The 21,758-nt window shown below is 49.8% G+C and overlaps 2 protein-coding genes across 2 annotated transcripts; both read left to right on the top strand.

Moving 5' to 3' along the window:
• Nucleotides 1-1,405: 1,405 nt before the first annotated feature.
• On the top strand, nt 1,406-4,235 carry ltc4s (leukotriene C4 synthase; the record flags this gene model as incomplete). The annotated part of the gene is given in 6 exon segments (XM_080526976.1): nt 1,406-1,463; nt 1,985-2,084; nt 2,398-2,468; nt 3,519-3,600; nt 4,011-4,153; nt 4,156-4,235. Coding segments are annotated over 6 exon segments (534 nt in total).
• A 2,229-nt stretch (nt 4,236-6,464) lies between these two features.
• LOC308153785 (protein chibby homolog 1-like) lies at nt 6,465-21,452 on the top strand (the record flags this gene model as incomplete). Its single annotated transcript, XM_080526977.1, has 2 exons — nt 6,465-6,997; nt 21,398-21,452. The coding sequence occupies 2 exons, from the start codon at nt 6,465-6,467 to the stop codon at nt 21,450-21,452; spliced, it is 588 nt and encodes a 195-aa protein (XP_080383103.1).
• Nucleotides 21,453-21,758: the final 306 nt, after the last annotated feature.

A 21,758-nucleotide genomic window follows, 5' to 3' on the forward strand; every position in this document is an offset into this window, starting at 1 on the left:
TGCAGTCTGTTAGCCTGTGCGACCATCCTCTCTCCTCTCCTCTCTTCCCTCTCTCCTCTGAAACCAATGATGAGCTGAGCCAAGGAGGTTCACCTGGGGCGGGGGCCGGTACCTCCCTGTTCCTAAGTGAGGCTTTAAAGGGGGGTGATACTTAAAGCCACGACCCGGAATTCATTCAGCCATTTTGGGATATTGGAATATATAAGTAGAATTTAAAAAGAACGGAAAAACCCCCCAGACATCATCAAACACAGAGGGTCAGGGTGATGACCCGTAGAGACATCCACGTCAGCAATTTAAATGTTTTGCCAAGACAAGAGTCATGTGATAGGTGAAGTGACCAATCCCACAACCCGTAGGGGTGTGACTAGTATGATACTTCAATGGCTTTCCGCTGTACGTTCAACAGCGCTGTGTTCTGTGGCGTTGCACACTAACTAAACTTCACTGTTCTAACAACGTTTGTACTGTAGGTCCTGAAAACACACAACAGTGCTCTCAGAAACGTATCATGTGTTGGATTTGTTCTGTCATGCAGATTCTGTCATTTTCAGCGAGAATTATTGTTGCAAAAAGAAAGACACCATTGGCTGGTTTCACAGACAGGGCTTGAGACTAGTCCTGGACTGGAGTCACACGTTCAATGTGAAATGTCCATTGAAGATGCTTTTTTAGTCTCTAGGATCAGGCTGAAGCCTCGTATGTGAAAGCAGCCCCCTGGTTGGTTCTCTCTCCTACTTCTGCCTTCCTCCACAGTGCAGCCCCCCCCCCTTCCCCCCACAGGGGCCTCTGTGTGTACATTTATATATATATATGTTTTTGTATGTACTGTACTGTATGCATTTCCTATGATTCTGGAGAAGATAGATCTTATTTTTATATGTATATTACAGCGGATTTTTGTAAGTATTTTATACTTTTAATATGGTTCTCTGTACAACAAGAGTATTATGTAAATATAGTTCTTTAGAAATTGATTCGGCGTGTGTTGTTTATTTGGTATGTGTGTATCTGTAGGCAGGCAGGTGTGTGTGTGTGTGTGTGTGTGTGTGTGTGTGTGTGTGTGTGTGTGTGTGTGTGTGTGTGTGTGTGTGTGGTGTTACTACTAAGCTGTACTAATGTTTAGTGCCAATATTTACTGTGTTCATTTATGTGTTTATACAGAAGTCACAACACAGCAATTAGAATTACATGCACGCACGCACACACACACATCCACACAACTAGCGTCCTCCCATCATTAAATCATGTAGCTACCAACCCAAACATTCCATTGGATAATGATTTGGCCAAATGAGGTCAAGAGGGGGAGGGACCTGAGGATGGATTCACAGGAAGGGACGAGACATGGTGTCGTGCTCCAGTAGTGTATAACCAGTCCGTCCCACCAGCAGAGAGAGGGGACATGCAGGAGCAGGTGGTATGCGTGGCAGCAGTCTCTGTGTTGGGGGTGTTACAACAAGGTAAGGCTGTCTGCAGATTTCGGCGTGTGTTAAACTAAGGCACTGTTCACTGTTGGGTGATGTTTATGCTGCGTCTCCAGTGATGACTTTAACCTGCAGTTAGTTTAATATAAATAGATTCCATTCCACAAGAGCAGCATTACCTTTTCAGGATATTGTTGTGGATTTAATTGATTCTTAATAGATAGATCACAACTTATAAAGCACATCCTCACAGCTGTTAGTACAGATACAAATATGTTTGTAAAGGGGGGTGATACTTAAAGCCTCCCTTACAGGGAGGAAATCGGCCTTCCTTGAGTGCTAGATTCGCCAAACTGTAGAGAGACTTACATTTCTCAGTATAAAATGATATAAAACTACAACAATATGATTACACAACGTTAAATAATTTCCGTCAATATTTGAATAAGGAAGTAATACTTCCTTATTGCTTGCTCTCTCTCTCTCTCTCTGTCTGCCTACCTGCCCGCCTGTCTGCCTGCCTGCCTGCCTGCCTGCCTGTCTGTCTGTCTATTCAGCCTACTTTTCTCTCCAGGTGATCTACGCCAGGAGGAAGTACTCCGTCTCCCCACCTTGCACCTCCGGACCCCCAGAGTTTGAGAGGGTTTTCAGAGCTCAGTATGTCTGCTAGACACACACACACAGAAATACCATTGCCATGCCAAGCCACCCCTGAATGAAGAAGAATACGATACCCCTTGTGAAATACCACATGTTTCAAGTTTATTGTTAGGTCCCATTAAGTGGAAGTAGAGAATTCTTAGGCTTCGGTTCCTGACATTACAGCACAAGACAATAAGGCACTAGGCATAATTCAAGATTTTTTTTAAAAATGTCAATAGTACAGGACATAAGTGACAAATGTATTAGAGGGGTGAATGTTAGTGCTTATATATGTACATGTACAATGGTGTGTTTGTTATCTCTCTAGAGCCAACTGCTCTGAATACTTCCCCGTCTTCACCATCGTCTTATGGCTCTCTGGACTCTACTTCAGCCAATGTAATTTGAGCTTATATAATAGTGTGTGTATGTATAATTTAAGAATAAAGAATAAGTATTCTATTCCTATCTAGTACCTCCACCCAAACTGTAGTGTTTGTCTACTCCCTCAGTGGACTCTGTGTGTGTGTGTGTGTGTGTGTGTGTCTGTCTGTCTGTCTGTCTGTCTGTCTCACAAGCTCACATTAACCTCATACCCTTTATCTGATGAAGACTCTCCTCCTGTCTTCATCCTCTAGTTCTGTCTGTCTTCATCCTCTAGTTCTGTCTTCATCCTCTAGTTCTGTCTGTCTTCATCCTCTAGTTCTGTCTGTCTTCATCCTCTAGTTCTGTTTGTTTTCATCGTCTAGGTCTGTCTGTCTTCATCCTCTAGTTCTGTCTTCATCCTCTAGTTCTGTCTGTCTTCATCCTCTAGGTCTGTCTTCATCCTCTAGGTCTGTCTTCATCCCCTAGGTCTGTCTGTCTTCATCGTCTAGGTCTGTCTGTCTTCATCCTCTAGTTCTGTCTGTCTTCATCCTCTAGGTCTGTCTTCATCCCCTAGTTCTGTCTGTCTTCATCCTCTAGTTCTGTCTGTCTTCATCCTCTAGTTCTGTCTGTCTTCATCCTCTAGTTCTGTCTGTCTTCATCCTCTAGTTCTGTCTGTCTTCATCCTCTAGGTCTGTCTTCATCCTCTAGTTCTGTCTGTCTTCATCCTCTAGTTCTGTCTGTCTTCATCGTCTAGGTCTGTCTTCATCCTCTAGTTCTGTTTGTCTTCATCGTCTAGTTCTGTCTGTCTTCATCCTCTAGTTCTGTCTGTCTTCATCCTCTAGTTCTGTCTGTCTTCATCCTCTAGTTCTGTCTGTCTTCATCCTCTAGTTCTGTTTGTCTTCATCCTCTAGTTCTGTCTGTCTTCATCCTCTAGTTCTGTCTGTCTTCATCCTCTAGGTCTGTCTTCATCCTCTAGTTCTGTCTGTCTTCATCGTCTAGTTCTGTCTTCATCCTCTAGTTCTGTCTGTCTTCATCCTCTAGGTCTGTCTTCATCCCCTAGTTCTGTCTGTCTTCATCCCCTAGGTCTGTCGGCGATGTGCGGCCTCCTCTACTTGTACGGGCGACACCTGTATTTCCGGGGCTATGTCAAGTCTGCACACGGACGGTAGGGGGCGCTGTTTACCCAAAACCATCCTCTTCCTCGTCCCAGCTCACAGGGCGTTTCTCTGTTGCCTAAAGTGTCCTCGTCTTCTTCAGCGAATATCAGCATGTCTCAACATGTCCACTTCACCCTGTTCCTCCTGTTCCACTAACTATTAGTGTAGTGTTCTGTTATGAGAAATTAATATTGTAGATGGAAAATCTGTGCTGTGCAGTTCCATGAAGTGGTGTCATATAGTGAGGCAGAATGTAAGGGCACACACTACCTCTCCCTCCTTAACGTTGCTGTGAAGAAGATTGATATACTGCACACAAATTCACACACATCATTTGATTATACTGTATCTCTCATCCCATCCCTCCTCCCCTTTCTCTCTCACTCTCTCTCTCCCCCCCACCCACCCACCCACCCAGACTAGCCCCTCTGTATTTCTGTGCTAAGGTTCTGTGGGCTCTGATCGGGTTCTCCTCGGTCGGGGTTCTGTGTTCCGTGTGTCGGGTCTACCTGGGCTTGGACCTGACCCAGCTCAACAGCGCAGCCCTCGGCCTGGCAGAGGAAGGGGAGGAGGGATGAGAGGGGGAGAGGGTGGTGGCAGTGGCGTCATTTGCCTAGGGTGCACGGGTTATGCGAACCCATGAACAGGACTTTACACCGCAGGGGGTGTTTTTTTAATATATGAAAATGTTTTAAAATAAATAGCCAAATATACATATCCCTTTTTAAATGTGAAAAAAAATATTCTAAATGTTAAGGCAGTCTATCACTATGCACATGTTCCACAGTGGATCAATCACCTATCACACCGAAAATGGGGAAACAAAATAAATATGGCGTTCAAAAGCGAAAAGAGAGGAGGAAGAGGTCTGTTCGTGCTACAGCTGCAACATGTGTTTCTAAACAAGTTTATTAATTTTTTTAAACAGTGAAGCCTACAGAGCTTTTCCTAATATCGCAGTTTTATATAGGATCTATCTCACTATTCCCATAAGCAGTGCACAGGCGGAGCGTAGTTTCACATACCTGCGCTCTTCAATGAGTGAAATGCGTATCTCAAATCTGGCATTGCTTTTTATAGAGAGAGAAGTAACTGAGAGGGTTGACTTCAACAATGTAATTGAGACATTTCGAGGATAAAGAAGAAGACAGTTCGAATAGCAGCAGAGTGGCGAATACTTTTTTAATACACACCTTTTGTCATGCAGCTGCACTCGTCGAAAACCAGAACTGATCAAAAGCGGGCTAAAGTGACCCGACCCGACCTGACACGAACCGGGCTGGGCTGCTGATGGAAAAGCGCCATTGGTAGGCTTATTGTACATCACCTTCCTGTGTTGATCTATTTTTCCCTTTTCTTCCTTCTTGGTGGATTTATATGATGTATTTATTTAGTGTATTTGGATTGGACAACAAGTGTAGTTCCTCTGATAAAATAGTATAGCCAACTTTCCTTAGGAGATTCTTTAAAAAGGGTCAATTGCCATGGAACCTGGAACACCAGTGTGTTGTTTCGAAAAAGTGTGTTTTGACCACTAGGCGGCGGCATAGAACTATGAGAAGTTTGAGCAGCCTGAGTAATGTTGTTTTTTTTTTTTTTTTTCGGTACATTTTTGCTCAGAAAGCCTTGATTCAGATACTGCTGTATATTGTTGTACTCATATCTATGTTGCATCTAAATTGCTTTGGTAAAATAAAATGTTGAATGCATTACATTTGTGATACTGCATTTATTGCTTAATTTCACCAATCATCACCCTTTTCCTCCTGAATTTCACCACATTGACAATAAAGAAAGTACCCATCTAACAGCGATACACACATGGGGCCCGTCTGTTCAAGGCCTCAAATGTTTACGTTTTATCCACATGTCATGTGGTCTAAAATCCCATGGTTTCAACGATGCGGGATAACCTCCTGGCCCACCATCTGGGAATGCTACCGCTGTAATTGGAACGTGGGTTTTTTAGATGAAGGGGAAAAGGGGTCCAGAATGTTTGTGTCCCATCTGGATGGTATTTACAGAAGGAAAGCAGCTTCCAGAACGCTGCCGAACACTCCGGAACGTTCCCCACATCTCAGGCCATTGTTGTCCTCTGTGATGAAAGAAACGGTGTTCCGTTCGGTAGCCGTGGGAATGTGCAGAGATTCCATCCCATAACCAAGTGAAGGACCAGAGAGAGAGAGAGAGCTGAAGCAGGTATGTTTGTGTCAAAGTATTAGAATTCTGTTTCTTTGGTGTGTAAACTGTACTTACAGTCCTTACGTCCACCTATTGAATGAATGAATGAATGAATGAATGAATGGTCTTTATTGTCATTGCTATAGTACAGGTACCAAACAACGAAATTTGGGAGGGGGGGCTCCCGTGGTGCTAGGAGATAAAAAATAAAAAAAAAACAAGAAGGGAAAAGAGCTGGTCTCCATAAATAAAGGCTATGTACACTATCCACTATACTATACAAATAAAACACTGTGCTGTACTCTATGCTATGCTATACCTATTCTAACATGGCGGCCATTTTGTTGTCACCATTGTCTTAGGTTATTCCCAGGGGTACGGGGGTCTGACAAAAGTACTGACAATAACAGCTAGAATTACCACAGTTCCAGGGACTATTGTGACCCTGTTCAGATCTGGAGCTTTTAACATTTCACGTTTCGGTTCACAGTCTCTAACTGAGGAGCTTTTTAAAAAAAATAATCTCGATGCCTCTTCCCTTCCGGTAGTGTGTTGGTGACCATTGAGGGGGCGATACGCGATTGAAGAGTCGGGATTTCACCTCTGTAAGAAGACGCCTCTGACCCCCCCCCCGATCCAGACCAGAGGTCAACAGGTCAAGACCAACACCGCCGCCCCATCCCGCTCCAGGATGTCCATCTTCAGAGACATGTGGGTCCGCCTGGGGAGCCCCTCGTCCCCCGTCACCTCCAGCTTCATGCCGGACGTCTGGAGCCCCAAACGGACCCCGGTCCGCCAGAACGCCTCCCTGTCCTCCCTCTACGTCCTGGACTACCGCTCCCGCCTGGCTGAGCTGGGCCCTGCCACGGGCACCCCCGCCCTCACCCTGGGGGCCCACCGCCTCACCTTCCAGGGGGGCCAGTGGGTCCTGGAGCCCCGGGGGAGGTCCCAGGAGTGGAGCAGGGGGGTCCGTGTAGAGGAGCGCCTCCGGAGGAGGAACCGGGCGTTGCAGGAGGAGAACAACGCACTGAGGCTGCGCGTGGAGCTTCTGATGGACATGCTGACGGAGGCAGCGGCCCAGCCTCCGTCCCCGGCCCCACCCCACTGCCCCCCACCCCAGCTTCCGTCACCAGCCCCTCCCCAGCCCCTCCCCCGAACCCCACCCCGCCACGCCAGAAGGCTCAGCTACCAGGAGTGGCCCACCAAGAGGAAGACCGAGAGATGGTGACTGTGTGTGACTGTGTGTGACTGTGTGTGGGGGGTGGTGTGATGTTTTTCATGTAGAGGTGGGTGAGGTGGAGGAGGTGGACATTGATGGATGTTCTTGGATGAATAAACACTACTTCACTGTTTCACTCTAGCACTTTTTGGGGGGGCAGGGGACTTCAGGGAGTTCATAAAATTGATAAGTAACTTATTGATAAGTTAATGATTGACTGATTAGACAGACAACAGCACCTCTTCTTTCCAACCCTCAACTGTGTCTGTCTGTCTGCCTACTTGCCTGCCTGCCTGTCTCTCTGTCTGTCTCTCTGCCTGTGTGTGTGTGTGTGTGTGTGTGTGTGTGTGTGTGTGTGTTCGTTCCCAGTGTGTATAAACTGTGTTGTCCACATGCTGCGGTTATCCACCCTGGCTGGCATTCTCAGTCAGATCAGTCGGCAAAACAGCGTCTGTGCCAGTCAACATCCTGTTCCCCACACACACCGTTTCACAGCTGGCGGACACATTACCCCCTCTCCCCCGAGGGCAGACCCCAGGGACCTGTCTGACCAGCATCCCGTTGACAACGCCGACTAGGTCTAACCCTGACCTGACCCCTGACCTTAACCCTGACCATAAACGTAACCCTAACCACATTGTAGCCAAACTGGATGTTCAGCATCACTGTTCCCCTCTTTAGTTTTTCCCCTCTTTCGTGTGAGCCGCTTTTAATCGTTTCACCAGGAGCTAGAGAAAGACAGTCGGTAAACGTGATTGGTCGGACAGAACTCTAGAACTCTGCTGCTGGTTCCAGAACAACTGGTGTCCATCGGCAGCGCTGTGGAGGTCAGACAGGAAGTAGGAGGAGAAGAGGAAGTTGGCGGTATCGTGTGCCAGTGCGAAGGAGATCTGAGCTGTGGTTCCCAGTAACATGAAGATGTGATCCTGCCTCCCGTGGGAGGCTGGCGGAGGTAGAAATATGGAGGCCGGGGCTCGGCGTAATGAATGGAATGAGGAATGGTAGGGTCCTGGTATGGCCTTGAGAGAGTGAGGGAGGGAGGGAGGGAGGGAGACTGACTTTCATGTGCAGTCCAGAGAAGATGTCAAGGTTGGACAAAGGGTGGATTCTCATTGGTTAAGGATGATGTGTCTCTTAAATCTGTCAGGCTGCCTGCTGCTCTCCACTGTTCTCTGGTCAAGACAGGTGAAAGGTCAGTTATACCTCACCTTTGTCCATCAACCATCCATACCACCACAACAACAAGCAAGCCCCATGGAGACACACACACACGCATACGCATACACACACGCACACACACACACACACACACACACACACACACACACACACACACACATATGCACACTCACACACACAGACACACACAACTCTACCCCCCAACTGTAGCTCCAAAGGATGTCTCTCCTTAGGAGATTAAGTCAGTGGTGTAATCTCTCTCCTTTAGTTCTGGACGTAAGGTTCTACTGAGAGTCGATTGGTCGGAATGTGAAGAATGGTTCTGTTTGAGCGGTCTTAAATTTGGCTAAACGTTATCATACCAGGCCTGTGGTGGAGGATTAGACCGTCTGAGGAATGCCCAGTGTTTCCACGGCGACCCAGGGAGACCAGCCCAGTGGGGAGGTCAGCACAGGCCTGGAGGGCTGCTGACTAATCCTGCAGAGGAAGGGGATTGGTGCAGAGGATCGTGGCAGTGGCCAATCAGTAGGCTAGATATTTTTTTTTATTATTAAACCTTTTTTTATTCAGGGTGTCGAGCTGACACCAAAGTCTCTTTTCCTGCTTACAAAATGACCATTAAAAACTACAATCAAAATGACAAACGATTACAACAACAATTCACACAATATGAGGTGACAGAGCCTTAGACTTATATATACTGCCTTAGACTATACAGTACAGGCCAAAAGTTTGGACACACCTTCTCATTCAATGCGTTTCCTTTATTTTCATGACTATTTGGTACATTGTAGATTCTCACTGAAGGCATCAAAACTATGAATGAACACATAGGAATTATGTACATACTTTTATTAACAACACATTTATTTTATTTTATTAACAACAAAAAAGCAAAGGGTGGCAACTTTGAGGAATCTAAAATATAAGACATATTTAGAGTTATTTCACACTTTTTTGTTAAGTACATCATTCCACATGTGTTCATTCATAGTTTTGATGCCTTCAGTGAGAATCTACAATGTAAATAGTCATGAAAATAAAGGAAACACATTGAATGAGAAGGTGTGTCCAAACTTTTGGCCTGTACTGTATATATATATATATATAACCCACATTTCAACTCTGAAATGTACATTATTTTTCAGTTTTTGGTGACCTAAACCTTTTCTTTAACCTCTGGCAAATTTTCAGATTACCATTGTTCCATTTTAGGTCATTGACTGGACTTGAACTGCTTCCATTTCAATACAACTGGAAGTATGGGGGTGTTCTAAAAACTTTTTAATAAAAGGCTGTGAGGGAGGAGCAGGAGAGAGGCTGTGAGGGAGGAGCAGGAGAGAGGCTGTGAGGGAGGGAGGAGCAGGAGAGAGGCTGTGAGGGAGGGAGGAGCAGGAGAGAGGCTGTGAGGGAGGGAGGAGCAGGAGAGAGGCTGTGAGGGAGGGAGGAGCAGGAGAGAGGCTGTGAGGGAGGGGGGAGCAGGAGAGAGGCTGTGAGGGAGGGAGGAGCAGGAGAGAGGCTGTGAGGGAGGGAGGAGCAGGAGAGAGGCTGTGAGGGAGGGAGGAGCAGGAGAGAGGCTGTGAGGGAGGAGCAGGAGAGAGGCTGTGAGGGAGGGAGGAGCAGGAGAGAGGCTGTGAGGGAGGGAGGAGCAGGAGAGAGGCTGTGAGGGAGGAGCAGGAGAGAGGCTGTGAGGGAGGGAGGAGCAGGAGAGAGGCTGTGAGGGAGGGAGGAGCAGGAGAGAGGCTGTGAGGGAGGGAGGAGCAGGAGAGAGGCTGTGAGGGAGGGAGGAGGAGGAGAGAGGCTGTGAGGGAGGGAGGGGGGAGCAGGAGAGAGGCTGTGAGGGAGGGGGGAGCAGGAGAGAGGCTGTGAGGGAGGGAGGGGCAGGAGAGAGGCTGTGAGGGAGGGAGGAGCAGGAGAGAGGCTGTGAGGGAGGGAGGAGCAGGAGAGAGGCTGTGAGGGAGGAGCAGGAGAGAGGCTGTGAGGGAGGGAGGAGCAGGAGAGAGGCTGTGAGGGAGGGAGGAGGAGAGAGGCTGTGAGGGAGGGAGGAGCAGGAGAGAGGCTGTGAGGGAGGGAGGAGCAGGAGAGAGGCTGTGAGGGAGGAGCAGGAGAGAGGCTGTGAGGGAGGGAGGAGCAGGAGAGAGGCTGTGAGGGAGGGAGGAGCAGGAGAGAGGCTGTGAGAGAGGGAGGAGCAGGAGAGAGGCTGTGAGGGAGGAGCAGGAGAGAGGCTGTGAGGGAGGGAGGAGCAGGAGAGAGGCTGTGAGGGAGGGAGGAGCAGGAGAGAGGCTGTGAGGGAGGGAGGAGGAGGAGAGAGGCTGTGAGGGAGGAGGAGGAGAGAGGCTGTGAGGGAGGAGCAGGAGAGAGGCTGTGAGGGAGGAGGAGGAGAGAGGCTGTGAGGGAGGGAGGAGCAGGAGAGAGGCTGTGAGGGAGGAGCAGGAGAGAGGCTGTGAGGGAGGAGGAGGAGAGAGGCTGTGAGGGAGGGAGGAGCAGGAGAGAGGCTGTGAGGGAGGGAGGAGCAGGAGAGAGGCTGTGGGGGAGGGAGGAGCAGGAGAGAGGCTGTGAGGGGGGGAGGAGCAGGAGAGAGGCTGTGGGGGAGGGAGGAGCAGGAGAGAGGCTGTGAGGGAGGGAGGAGCAGGAGAGAGGCTGTGAGGGAGGGGGGAGCAGGAGAGAGGCTGTGAGGGAGGGAGGAGCAGGAGAGAGGCTGTGAGGGAGGGGGGAGCAGGAGAGAGGCTGTGAGGGAGGGAGGAGCAGGAGAGAGGCTGTGAGGGAGGAGGAGGAGAGAGGCTGTGAGGGAGGGAGGGGCAGGAGAGAGGCTGTGAGGGAGGGAGGAGCAGGAGAGAGGCTGTGAGGGAGGAGCAGGAGAGAGGCTGTGAGGGAGGGAGGAGCAGGAGAGAGGCTGTGAGGGAGGGAGGAGCAGGAGAGAGGCTGTGAGGGAGGGAGGAGCAGGAGAGAGGCTGTGAGGGAGGGAGGAGGAGGAGAGAGGCTGTGAGGGAGGGGGGAGCAGGAGAGAGGCTGTGAGGGAGGGAGGAGCAGGAGAGAGGCTGTGAGGGAGGGAGGAGGAGGAGAGAGGCTGTGAGGGAGGGAGGAGGAGGAGAGAGGCTGTGAGGGAGGGGGGAGCAGGAGAGAGGCTGTGAGGGAGGGAGGAGCAGGAGAGAGGCTGTGAGGGAGGGAGGAGGAGGAGAGAGGCTGTGAGGGAGGGAGGAGCAGGAGAGAGGCTGTGAGGGAGGGAGGAGGAGAGAGGCTGTGAGGGAGGGAGGAGCAGGAGAGAGGCTGTGAGGGAGGGAGGAGCAGGAGAGAGGCTGTGAGGGAGGGAGGAGCAGGAGAGAGGCTGTGAGGGAGGGGGGAGCAGGAGAGAGGCTGTGAGGGAGGGAGGAGCAGGAGAGAGGCTGTGAGGGAGGGAGGAGCAGGAGAGAGGCTGTGAGGGAGGGAGGAGCAGGAGAGAGGCTGTGAGGGAGGGAGGAGGAGGAGAGAGGCTGTGAGGGAGGGAGGAGGAGGAGAGAGGCTGTGAGGGAGGGAGGGGCAGGAGAGAGGCTGTGAGGGAGGGGGGAGCAGGAGAGAGGCTGTGAGGGAGGGAGGAGCAGGAGAGAGGCTGTGAGGGAGGGAGGAGCAGGAGAGAGGCTGTGAGGGAGGGGGGAGCAGGAGAGAGGCTGTGAGGGAGGAGCAGGTGAGAGGCTGTGAGGGAGGGAGGAGCAGGAGAGAGGCTGTGAGGGAGGGGCAGGAGAGAGGCTGTGAGGGAGGGAGGAGCAGGAGAGAGGCTGTGAGGGAGGGAGGAGCAGGAGAGAGGCTGTGAGGGAGGGAGGAGAGAGGCTGTGAGGGAGGAGCAGGAGAGAGGCTGTGAGGGAGGGAGGAGCAGGAGAGAGGCTGTGAGGGAGGGAGGAGCAGGAGAGAGGCTGTGAGGGAGGGAGGAGCAGGAGAGAGGCTGTGAGGGAGGGAGGAGCAGGAGAGAGGCTGTGAGGGAGGGAGGAGCAGGAGAGAGGCTGTGAGGGAGGGAGGAGCAGGAGAGAGGCTGTGAGGGAGGGAGGAGCAGGAGAGAGGCTGTGAGGGAGGGAGGAGCAGGAGAGAGGCTGTGAGGGAGGAGGAGGAGAGAGGCTGTGAGGGAGGGAGGAGCAGGAGAGAGGCTGTGAGGGAGGGAGGAGCAGGAGAGAGGCTGTGAGGGAGGGGGGAGCAGGAGAGAGGCTGTGAGGGAGGGAGGAGCAGGAGAGAGGCTGTGAGGGAGGGGGGAGCAGGAGAGAGGCTGTGAGGGAGGGAGGAGCAGGAGAGAGGCTGTGAGGGAGGGAGGGGCAGGAGAGAGGCTGTGAGAGAGGAAGCCATTTTGAGATAACGGTGATCAGGCTTGTGCCAGAGCGACACCAACGCTTCCCTGGTCCTCTTCCCTGAGCTGTCAGTGTGTCGTAAATTAACTAGTGACAATAACAGCCTGCTGCTTGGTGCGTGTGTGTGTGTGTGTGTGTGTGTGTGTGTCTTTGTCTGTCTCTCTCTCACTCACCATCTCTCTCTATCTCCATCTCTATCTATTTTTCTCCCTCTCTCTCCCCCCCCCTTCCTCCCCCTCTCTCCCTCCCCCTCCCAGAGTGCTCAGGGTTAATTGTATCTTCCTGTGATTGTGAGTGTGAATCCTCACGTCCCTCTGTCCTGCTGACCTTATCTTACTTCAGCAGAGAGACATGGTGTCAACACCAGACCCCTCCAACCACTTTAGCCCCCTCCCCCCGTGTGTCATTCTACTTTGATTGATTGATTGAAAACCTTTATTGTCCCCAATGGGGAAATTTTGTTGTCAAACAGCTCAGTTAGGGCAGAAAACATTCAGTACAGAAAACAGAAAAACATTCAATAAAAAACATAAAACAGTGCAGGCTCAATAAGTAAAAAGTTCCAAAAGTTCCATCTCCAGGTCTCCCCCACCCTGCAGGGCCTGGTTGTAGAGTCGGAGTGCAGCTGGAATAAAGGACTGTCCAAATCTTTTTGTACTTTGACGGGGGAGAACAAATCTGTGGCTGAACTTGCTCCTCATCCCTGCCAGCTCGCAGTACATCGGGTGGGAGGGATTGGCCAGCATGGCCGCCAGTTTTTTCCCCATCCTCTGTTCTGCCACCACCTCTAGGCTGTCCAGCCCGGTCCCCACCACAGAGCTGGCCTTCTTCACCAGTTTGTTTAGCTTCGCAGCATCCCTGGCACAGATGTTTCCACCCCAGCAGGCCACGGCGAAGAACAGAACGCTGGCAACCACCGACTGGTAAAACATTTGCAGCAGCTTGTTGCAGACACCGAAAGACTTCAGCCTTCTCAGGAAAAACAGTCTGCTCTGCCCTTTCCTGAGAAGAGCCTCGGTGTTGTCAGTCCAGTCCAGTTTGTTATTAATTTGTACTCCCAGGTACCTGTAGGAGTCCACCCTCTCGACTTCCACCCCCTTGATGGTACACATGCAACCATGGCTCAAAGAACACCTCCGTCCAACAATGCCAATTTGTTGCCGTGTGTGTGTGTGTGTGAGATGACCACCGATATCTTTAAAAGGGGCCAACAAATATTATCCGTCATCCGCAAACATAAAGGACTGTATGTTTCCCCCCCTCTTCTCCTACTACTGTACCAGAGCATTATCCAGCCCATCCTCATGTACTGTTCCTCCTGCTTCTTCAACATGCTCACAGTCATCCACCGGGCCAAACTCACACGCATCACCAACACTGCTGCCAGGATAATTGGACTCCCCACACCCAACCTCACAGCACTAAACAGCAGGGCCATCTCACGCATCGCAACCACAATAGAACAGGACATCACACACCCACTCAATCTGTACCTCGCCCCACTGCCATCCGGGCCTAGGTACAGAACACTAAGATGCAAAAGGGCTCGCTTTGGCAAAAGCCTGATCCCCGCAGCCATTGTTGCCTTAAATAATAGACTGCGCTGAGTGTGTGTACTTATGTATCTGTCATGTGTCGTACTGCCTGTTGTTGTCTGTGTTATACGGTGTTGTATGTATACATGTATACTGTACAATGGTGTGAAAATGAATTTCCCCCTGGGGACAATAAATCTAATCTAATGATGCAGAGTACAGCATGCACACCATTGTGATGGACTTCCATACATTGGTTGCGTCTTGGTCCACTGTTGTCCACTGTTGTCCACTGTTGTCCACTGTTGTCTACTGTTATCTCCTGTTGTCTACTATTGTCTACCGTTGTCTACCGTTGTCCAGGAAGATGGTGTATTGAGGTCAAGGCTGTGGAGGCCAGGCTGTGTAAGTGGATACTTCCCCCTCATAGCGTGGAACCAGGGCCTGATGCCAACTAGACCACTGCCCAGAGTTTAGACTGGTTTGGGTCTGGCCTGAGTCTGAATCTGGCCTGCCATGGTCTAGGTTTGGGTCTGGGTCTGGCCTGCCATGGTCTGGACACCAGTCAGCCAGGACAGCAGTTAGCCAGTACAACAGTCAGCCAGGACAACAGTCAGCCAGGACAACAGTCAGTAAAGACAACAGTCAGTAAAGACAACAGTCAGCCAGGACAACAGTCAGTCAGGACAACAGTCAGTCAGGACAACAGTCAGTAAAGACAACAGTCAGCCAGGACAACAGTCAGCCAGGACAACAGTCAGTAAAGACAACAGTCAGTAAAGACAACAGTCAGCCAGGACAACAGTCAGTAAAGACAACAGTTAGCCAGGACAACAGTCAGTAAAGACAACAGTCAGCCAGGACAACAGTCAGTAAAGACAACAGTCAGTAAAGACAACAGTCAGCCAGGACAACAGTCAGCCAGGACAACAGTCAGCTAGGACAACAGTCAGCCAGGACAACAGTCAGTAAAGACAACAGTCAGTAAAGACAACAGTCAGCCAGGACAACAGTCAGTAAAGACAACAGTCAGCCAGGACAACAGTCAGCCAGGACAACAGTCAGTAAAGACAACAGTCAGCCAGGACAACAGTCAGTAAAGACAACAGTCAGCCAGGACAACAGTCAGCCAGGACAGCAGTCAGCCAGGACAGCAGTCAGCCAGGACAGCAGTCAGCCAGGACAACAGTCAGCCAGGACAACAGTCAGTAAAGACAACAGTCAGTAAAGACAACAGTCAGCCAGGACAACAGTCAGTAAAGACAACAGTCAGCCAGGACAGCAGTCAGCCAGGACAACAGTCAGCCAGGACAACAGTCAGTAAAGACAACATTCAGCCAGGACAACAGTCAGCCAGGACAACAGTCAGCCAGGACAACAGTCAGTAAAGACAACAGTCAGCCAGGACAGCAGTCAGCCAGGACAACAGTCAGCCAGGACAACAGTCAGTAAAGACAACAGTCAGCCAGGACAACAGTCAGCCAGGACAACAGTCAGCCAGGACAGCAGTCAGCCAGGACAACAGTCAGTAAAGACAACAGTCAGCCGGGACAGCAGTCGGCCAGGACAGAGGTGGGTGTAATAACAGAGGTTTGTGCTGATGTGGGTAAAGCAAGGCCCAGGTGGCTTGGTTGATTTGTTCAGGGTGTGTGTGTGTGTGTGTGTGTGTGTGTGTTAGGATGTGAGGTGTGTGTGTGTGTGTGTGTGTGTGTGTGTGTGTGTGTGTTAGGATGTGAGGGTGGTGTAGTGAGCTGTTGTGTTTGGCTCAAACTCGTGGCGAACAGGAAGTCAGAAGGCAGGTTGTGTGTGTGTGTGTGCGTGCGTGTGTGTGTGTGTGTGTGTGTGTTTTTTAGGATGTGAGGTGTGTGTCACCGCTCGGTGACGCTGTTGACAGACTGACATCCCCAGGGGGATGCTGCTCATCACTAACGCTCCCCGCTGGCCAGCTGTGGTATGTTTAACCATGTTTTGGTATTATTTTATTATTTTATATTTTAGGGTCTTTCTAGCATAGCGATCCAGCTCATCTATGCAGAGATGCAACAATTTGTAATCTAGAAGAAAAATGTCTCTCTCTTTTGGTTCCTCTCTCCCCATCCCTCCTCTCCTCTCTCACTGTCTCACTGTCTCACTCTCTCTCTCTCCCCTCCTGTACTTGACATTGATTTCAGAGCGCTTCCTGGTCTGGCGCAGGCAGGAAGTGATGTCCCTGAGCGCCTGATGCTTTAGCTGCTTCCTATCAGGAAACCTGTTCAAGGATGCGGGGGAGGAAGGGAGTAGGGGTGAGGTGGGGGCAGGGGGAGGGATGTGAGGAGAGGAGGAGGGGTGAAGAGAGAGGGGGCAGAAAGGTTGAGTGGGGAGAAGATGGTGGGGCAAGAGGATGGAGGAGGGAGGGAGGGGGAGAGGCGATGGGGGGGGGGGGGGGGTCGGAGGGAGAGGATGGAGGATGGAGGGGGAAGGAGAGAGTGGTGGAGGAGAGAGTGTGGAGGGGGGGGGGAACGGATGGAGGGAGAAGGAAGGACGAGAGGGGAGGGAAGGAGGGGGTGGGGGGTAGGGTGAGAAGGGGGGCAGGGTGAGAAGGGGGGCGATACAACAACAAACACCTCCAGGTCCGACAAAGCCAGTGGGACAATGGTTAGGGTTAGGGTTACAATGGTCGCAGGGTTACTGGGTTCAGACCAGTGTTTGGGTGTCAACGCACCCCTGTCATCGCCTGCTGTTGTTACTGTGGAAGTAACGCTACGGCTAATGAAGCTAAGCTACACTGGCAGGCTTAGGGTGGAAGTCGTGCTACGGCTACAGTAATGATAACATGGCTGCCAGTATCAGCCCACAGCCATATATACATGATATGATATTCAGTATAACAGCACGACCTCGAGTGTGATATTGCTTTTATACAGCAGTTCTACAGTGCGATTTATTAGTTAACAGTAATAAACGACAACAGATTATTTTGTTTATTTAATCATAAAAATAAACAAAGAATAGTTCCGCAACTGAACTTCAAATGGACTGTTGCCTAGTAACCTGAACACAAACATGTAGTCTAATTAACGGTAATTTTGTTTTGTATATCAGCACTCATGGAATGCCTCTTGTCCAATCAAATTACTTGGTCGGAACTAACTGTTGTATAAATATATATATATACACCAGGTTGTGTGCATTTGTTGCCATGGACCAATGTAGGCCAACAGGAAAATATGAATACAGCATGGACAGTATGCTGCTTAAACTGAGACATGCACGCAGTGGAGTGGGTGTGAGTGGCTGAGGTGACCTTTACTTCCCAACTGATCATAATCTCACTACCAACATGTGGTCCAGATACATCCTGTCTTTACATGCCAATCACACGCACGTACATACACACACACACACACACACTCGCACGCACACACTCGCACTGACCACCACAACCTACCCTCTTTGTTTATGGTAAGGCAGTGATTGTGCTATGAGCCTGTTTAGATTGTTTAACTGTCTGTGGATGTGAGGCCTAGCCCGTCATCAGTGTGTGTGTGTGTGTGTGTGTGTGTGTGTGGGGGGGTGGGGGGGAGGGGATGTTGCCCAGCCCCTGTCATCAACTAGGTCACACTGGACAATAGGAATGTCGGGTGCTGACTGCTCTCTCTCTCTCTCTCTCTCTCTCTCTCTCTCTCTCTCTCTCTCTCTCTCTCTCTCTCTCTCTCTCTCTCTCTCTCTCTCTCTCTCTCTCTCTCTCTCTCTCTCTCTCTCTCTCTCTCTCTCTCTCTCTCTCTCTCTCTCTCTCTCTCTCTCTCTCTCTCTCTCTCTCTCTCTCTCTCCATCTCTCTCTCTCCCTCTCTCTCCCTCTCTCTCCCCCCCCCTCTCCCTCTCTCTCCCCCCTCTCTTCCCCCCCCTCTCTCTCCCCCCTCTCTCTCTCTCTGCACTCTGACTGGGAGAGAAGAGGTCAAATGAAGAGCTACTCTGATGAACATAGCTCACTGACTAAGTGAATGTCCAAATCAAACACCTCCATTTGAACCATTTACATGACATTCTATTTGTTTTTTCCCAAGTCTGAGGTAGCCTAGTGTGAGTGTCTGTGTGTTTATATTTACAGTATACATATAATATATATATATAAACTCGGAAAAAGAAGTGAACCCTTGGATTAAATAACTGGTCAAACATCCTTTGGCAGCAATGACCTCAAGCAAGCACTTCCGACAGCTCAAGCAAGCACTTCAGACCTGCTGCACCACTTTCAGGAGGAGTTTTGGACCATCCTTCCTTCCAGAACTCCTTCAGCTCAGCCATATTCTTGGGATGTCTGGAGCTAACGGCTTTCTAGATTTACTTCGATGTTTAGGGCCACTGTCAACGCTGCTGCATCACCCAACTTCTACTGAGCTTCAGCTGGTGGACAGCAACCCTGACATTATCCTGTAGGAGCCTCGACAGGAGGTCTATGACCGAATGCTTGCAATAAACTATGTTTTTTTGCACAGTGTTTGAGTGTGCGGATGCTGTTATTTTGCACTCTATTATCCTGTAGGATACCTTGATAAACTTGGGAATTTGCTTTCCCCTCGATGTTGGCAAGCTGTCCAGGACCTGAGACAGCAAAGCAGCCCCAAATCATGATGCTCCCTCCACCATACTTCATTGTTGGGATTATGTTTTCATGTTGGTATGCAGTTCCTTTTTACGCCATACATAGTTCTTCCCGAACAATTCAACCTTAGTTTCATCAGTCCACAAAACATTTTCCCAGTAGCGTTGTGGAGTGTCATAGTGCTCTTTGGCAAACTTCAGGCGTGTAGCAATGTTTTTTTTTAGAGCAGCGGCTTCCTCCGTGGTGTCCTGCCATAGATGCCATACTTGTTCAATGTTTTATGTATGGTAGACTCATAAACAGAGATTTTATTTTATTTTATTTTATTTAAGGATCCCCATTAGAAGCACACAGATGTACCTCTAGTCTTCCTGGGGTCCTGAACATCCAAAATACATACATAATAAATGTACAACATTGATGTTAGCCAGTTCCAATGATTCCTTCAAGCCGTTAGCTGTTACTCTAGGGTTACCTCATTGAGCATTCTGCGTTGTGCCTTTGGAGTCATCTTGGCTGGGCGCCCACTTCTAGGGAGAGTAACCACAGTACTAAATTGTCTCCATGTATAGACAATTTGTCTAACTGTGGACTAATGAATATCTCATGAATATCTAATGAAACTCTTTGAGACTACTTGGTAACCCTTTCCTGCTTCATGCAAATCAACAATGCTTGATCGTAGGTCTTCTGAGATCGCTTTTTTGCGAGGCATGGCTCATATCAGCAGTTGCTTCTTGTGAATAGCAAACTCAAAATGTTTGAGTGTTAAATGTATATACACTCACCGGCCACTTCATTAGGTACACCTTTTCAATTGCTTGTTAACGCAAATATCGAATCAGCCAATCACATGGCAGCAACTCAATGTATTTAGGCATGTAGACATGGTCAAGACGATCTACTGAAGTTCAAACCAAGCATCAGAATGGGAAAGAAAGGTGATTTAAGTGACTTGAACGTGGCATGGTTGTTGGTGCCAGGCGTGCTGTTTTGAGTGTGTGTGTGTGTGTGTGTGCGTGTGAGAGAGAGAATTTGTCTGTGTGTCTGTCTTTGTCTGTTTCTGTCTCTAAGTCTGTCAAGATCTTCTGGACTGTATGAACCCAAACAAAGTATTCAAATGTTTATACACCTGTGTTAGTTTATATGCACGTGTCTCTGTGTGTGTGTGTGTGTGTGTGTGTGTGTGTGTGCACACATGCCTGCGTGTGTGTGTACAGTACATTTGGTTGTGTGTAGGAGTAATCACTATGATCAAACACACACACACACCCCTCCTGATGTCTGCAGACAGCGACAGTGAAATTGCACTTGGCCTCCCGCTCTCCTGTTTATGAGTTTCCTCAACATAACGTTATCTGGCAGCAAAACAACAACAACAACAACGACAACAGCGTCAGCGGCGAGGTCTGAAATAGCTGTCTGGTCTGATGTGGCTCTGCTACACTCACTTCCTGTTCCTGTTGTTGTAAGGATCGCCATCTATTGTTTTCAAAAGCACAATGATGTTTAGATACAGACCCTGGCCCGGTCCGCTACATGAGGAAAGGAAAGGTGGAAGTTTCTCTCTCTGTCTCTGTGTCTGTCTCTCTGTCTCTCTCTTTCTCTCTCTCTCTGTCTCTCTCTTTCTCAATCTCTCTCTCTGTCTTTCTGTCTCTGTCTCTCTCTCTGTCTCACTGTCCCTCTCTGTGTCTCTGTCTCTCTCTCTTTGTGTCTCTGTCTCTCTCTCTGTGTGTGAGAGAGAGAGAGAGAGAGAGAGAGAGAGAGAGAGAGAGAGAGAGAGAGAGAAAGGCAGGAGAGGGGGATGGGTTTGGGTGAGGGGGCAGCAGACTGAGGCAGATGAAACACTGCACACACTCGAGCTGGCTTGTGTCCCAGCGGGAGTGCAGACACACACACACACACACACACACACACACACACACACACACATACACACACACACACACACACCAGAACACCAGAAATGTGGTGACCAGACTTGCAGGCATTTAAGTCTCCCCCATAAAAAAGTCATTTTAGAGCAATTGAGGATAGAGGGAGGGAGGAGGAGGAGGGGAGAGGAAAAGGAGGTGAAGATGATCAGGGGGATTGAGGGAGGTAGAGGGGGTGAATGGGGAGGGAGGGAGGGAGAGAGAGGGGGATGGAGAGAGCGGGAGAGAAGAGCCAGCATGGCCACATCAGATTCTGATCCTCTGTGATGTCATCTGTGTTGCAGCTTGTCTGCCCCTGCTGAGGAACATTTCATCTGGCTGTGTGTGCGTGTGTCTGTGCGTGTGCATGTGCGCGCGTCTGTGTGTGTGTGTCTGTCTGTCTGTCTGTCTGTCTGTTTGTCTATGAAGGTTTCTCCTCTGTTCTTAACTTTCTGTATGGGGCTGTGCGTGCGTGTTTGTGTGTGTGTTCCGCCCCACTGCTGAGGGTGACGGGTTCAGGTTTGTGTGTGTGTGTGTGTGTGTGTGTGTGTGTGTGTGTGTGTGTATGTTTGTGTTCAGGGTTGAGTGTCAGGGCACAACGCTTCAGTGGTGCGTGATACTGAAATGTCAACACTAAATAGGAGAGGTAGAGGTACACTTACACAGAGAGAGAGGGGGGGGAGGGTGGAGAGGGGGAGTAGCGAGAGAGGGTGGAGAGGGGGAGAGTAAGGAGAGAGAGAGAGAGAGAAAGAGGAGACCACCCTGCTACTTCTCCATCTCCTTGATGTCCTCCATCCTCTTCACCCTTCCCTTTGACTTCTGGATGGTTCCTGAGAGCCCAGCCTAGAGACACTTCTACCCTCTCCAGACCGCCTGACCTCCCCAGGCAGCACGGACGCTGTGACCCTCTGGCCCCCACACTGGATGCCCCAGAGCAGTGACCAGTAAACCAAAGGTCCCTCTGCTGCTGCTCCAGGCTATTCTGTCTGTGTGTGTGTGTGTGTGTGTGTGTGCGCACGCGCTGCTACTCCAGGTTATTCTGAGAGTGTGTGTGTGTGTGTGTGTGTGTGTGCGCGCTCGCGCTGCTACTCCAGGTTATTCTGAGTGTGTGTGTGTGTGTGTGTGTGTGTGCGCTCGCGCTGCTACTCCAGGTTATTCTGAGTGTGTGTGTGTGTGTGTGTGTGTGTGTGTGCGCTTCTACCCCAGGTTATTCTTTATTTATTTTAATTTTTTTAAAGTTATTTTTT

The sequence above is a fragment of the Nansenia antarctica genome (assembly GCF_963989245.1).
Source record: "Nansenia antarctica genome assembly, chromosome: 3".
In the NCBI taxonomy this organism is placed as follows: Eukaryota; Metazoa; Chordata; class Actinopteri; order Argentiniformes; family Microstomatidae; genus Nansenia; species Nansenia antarctica.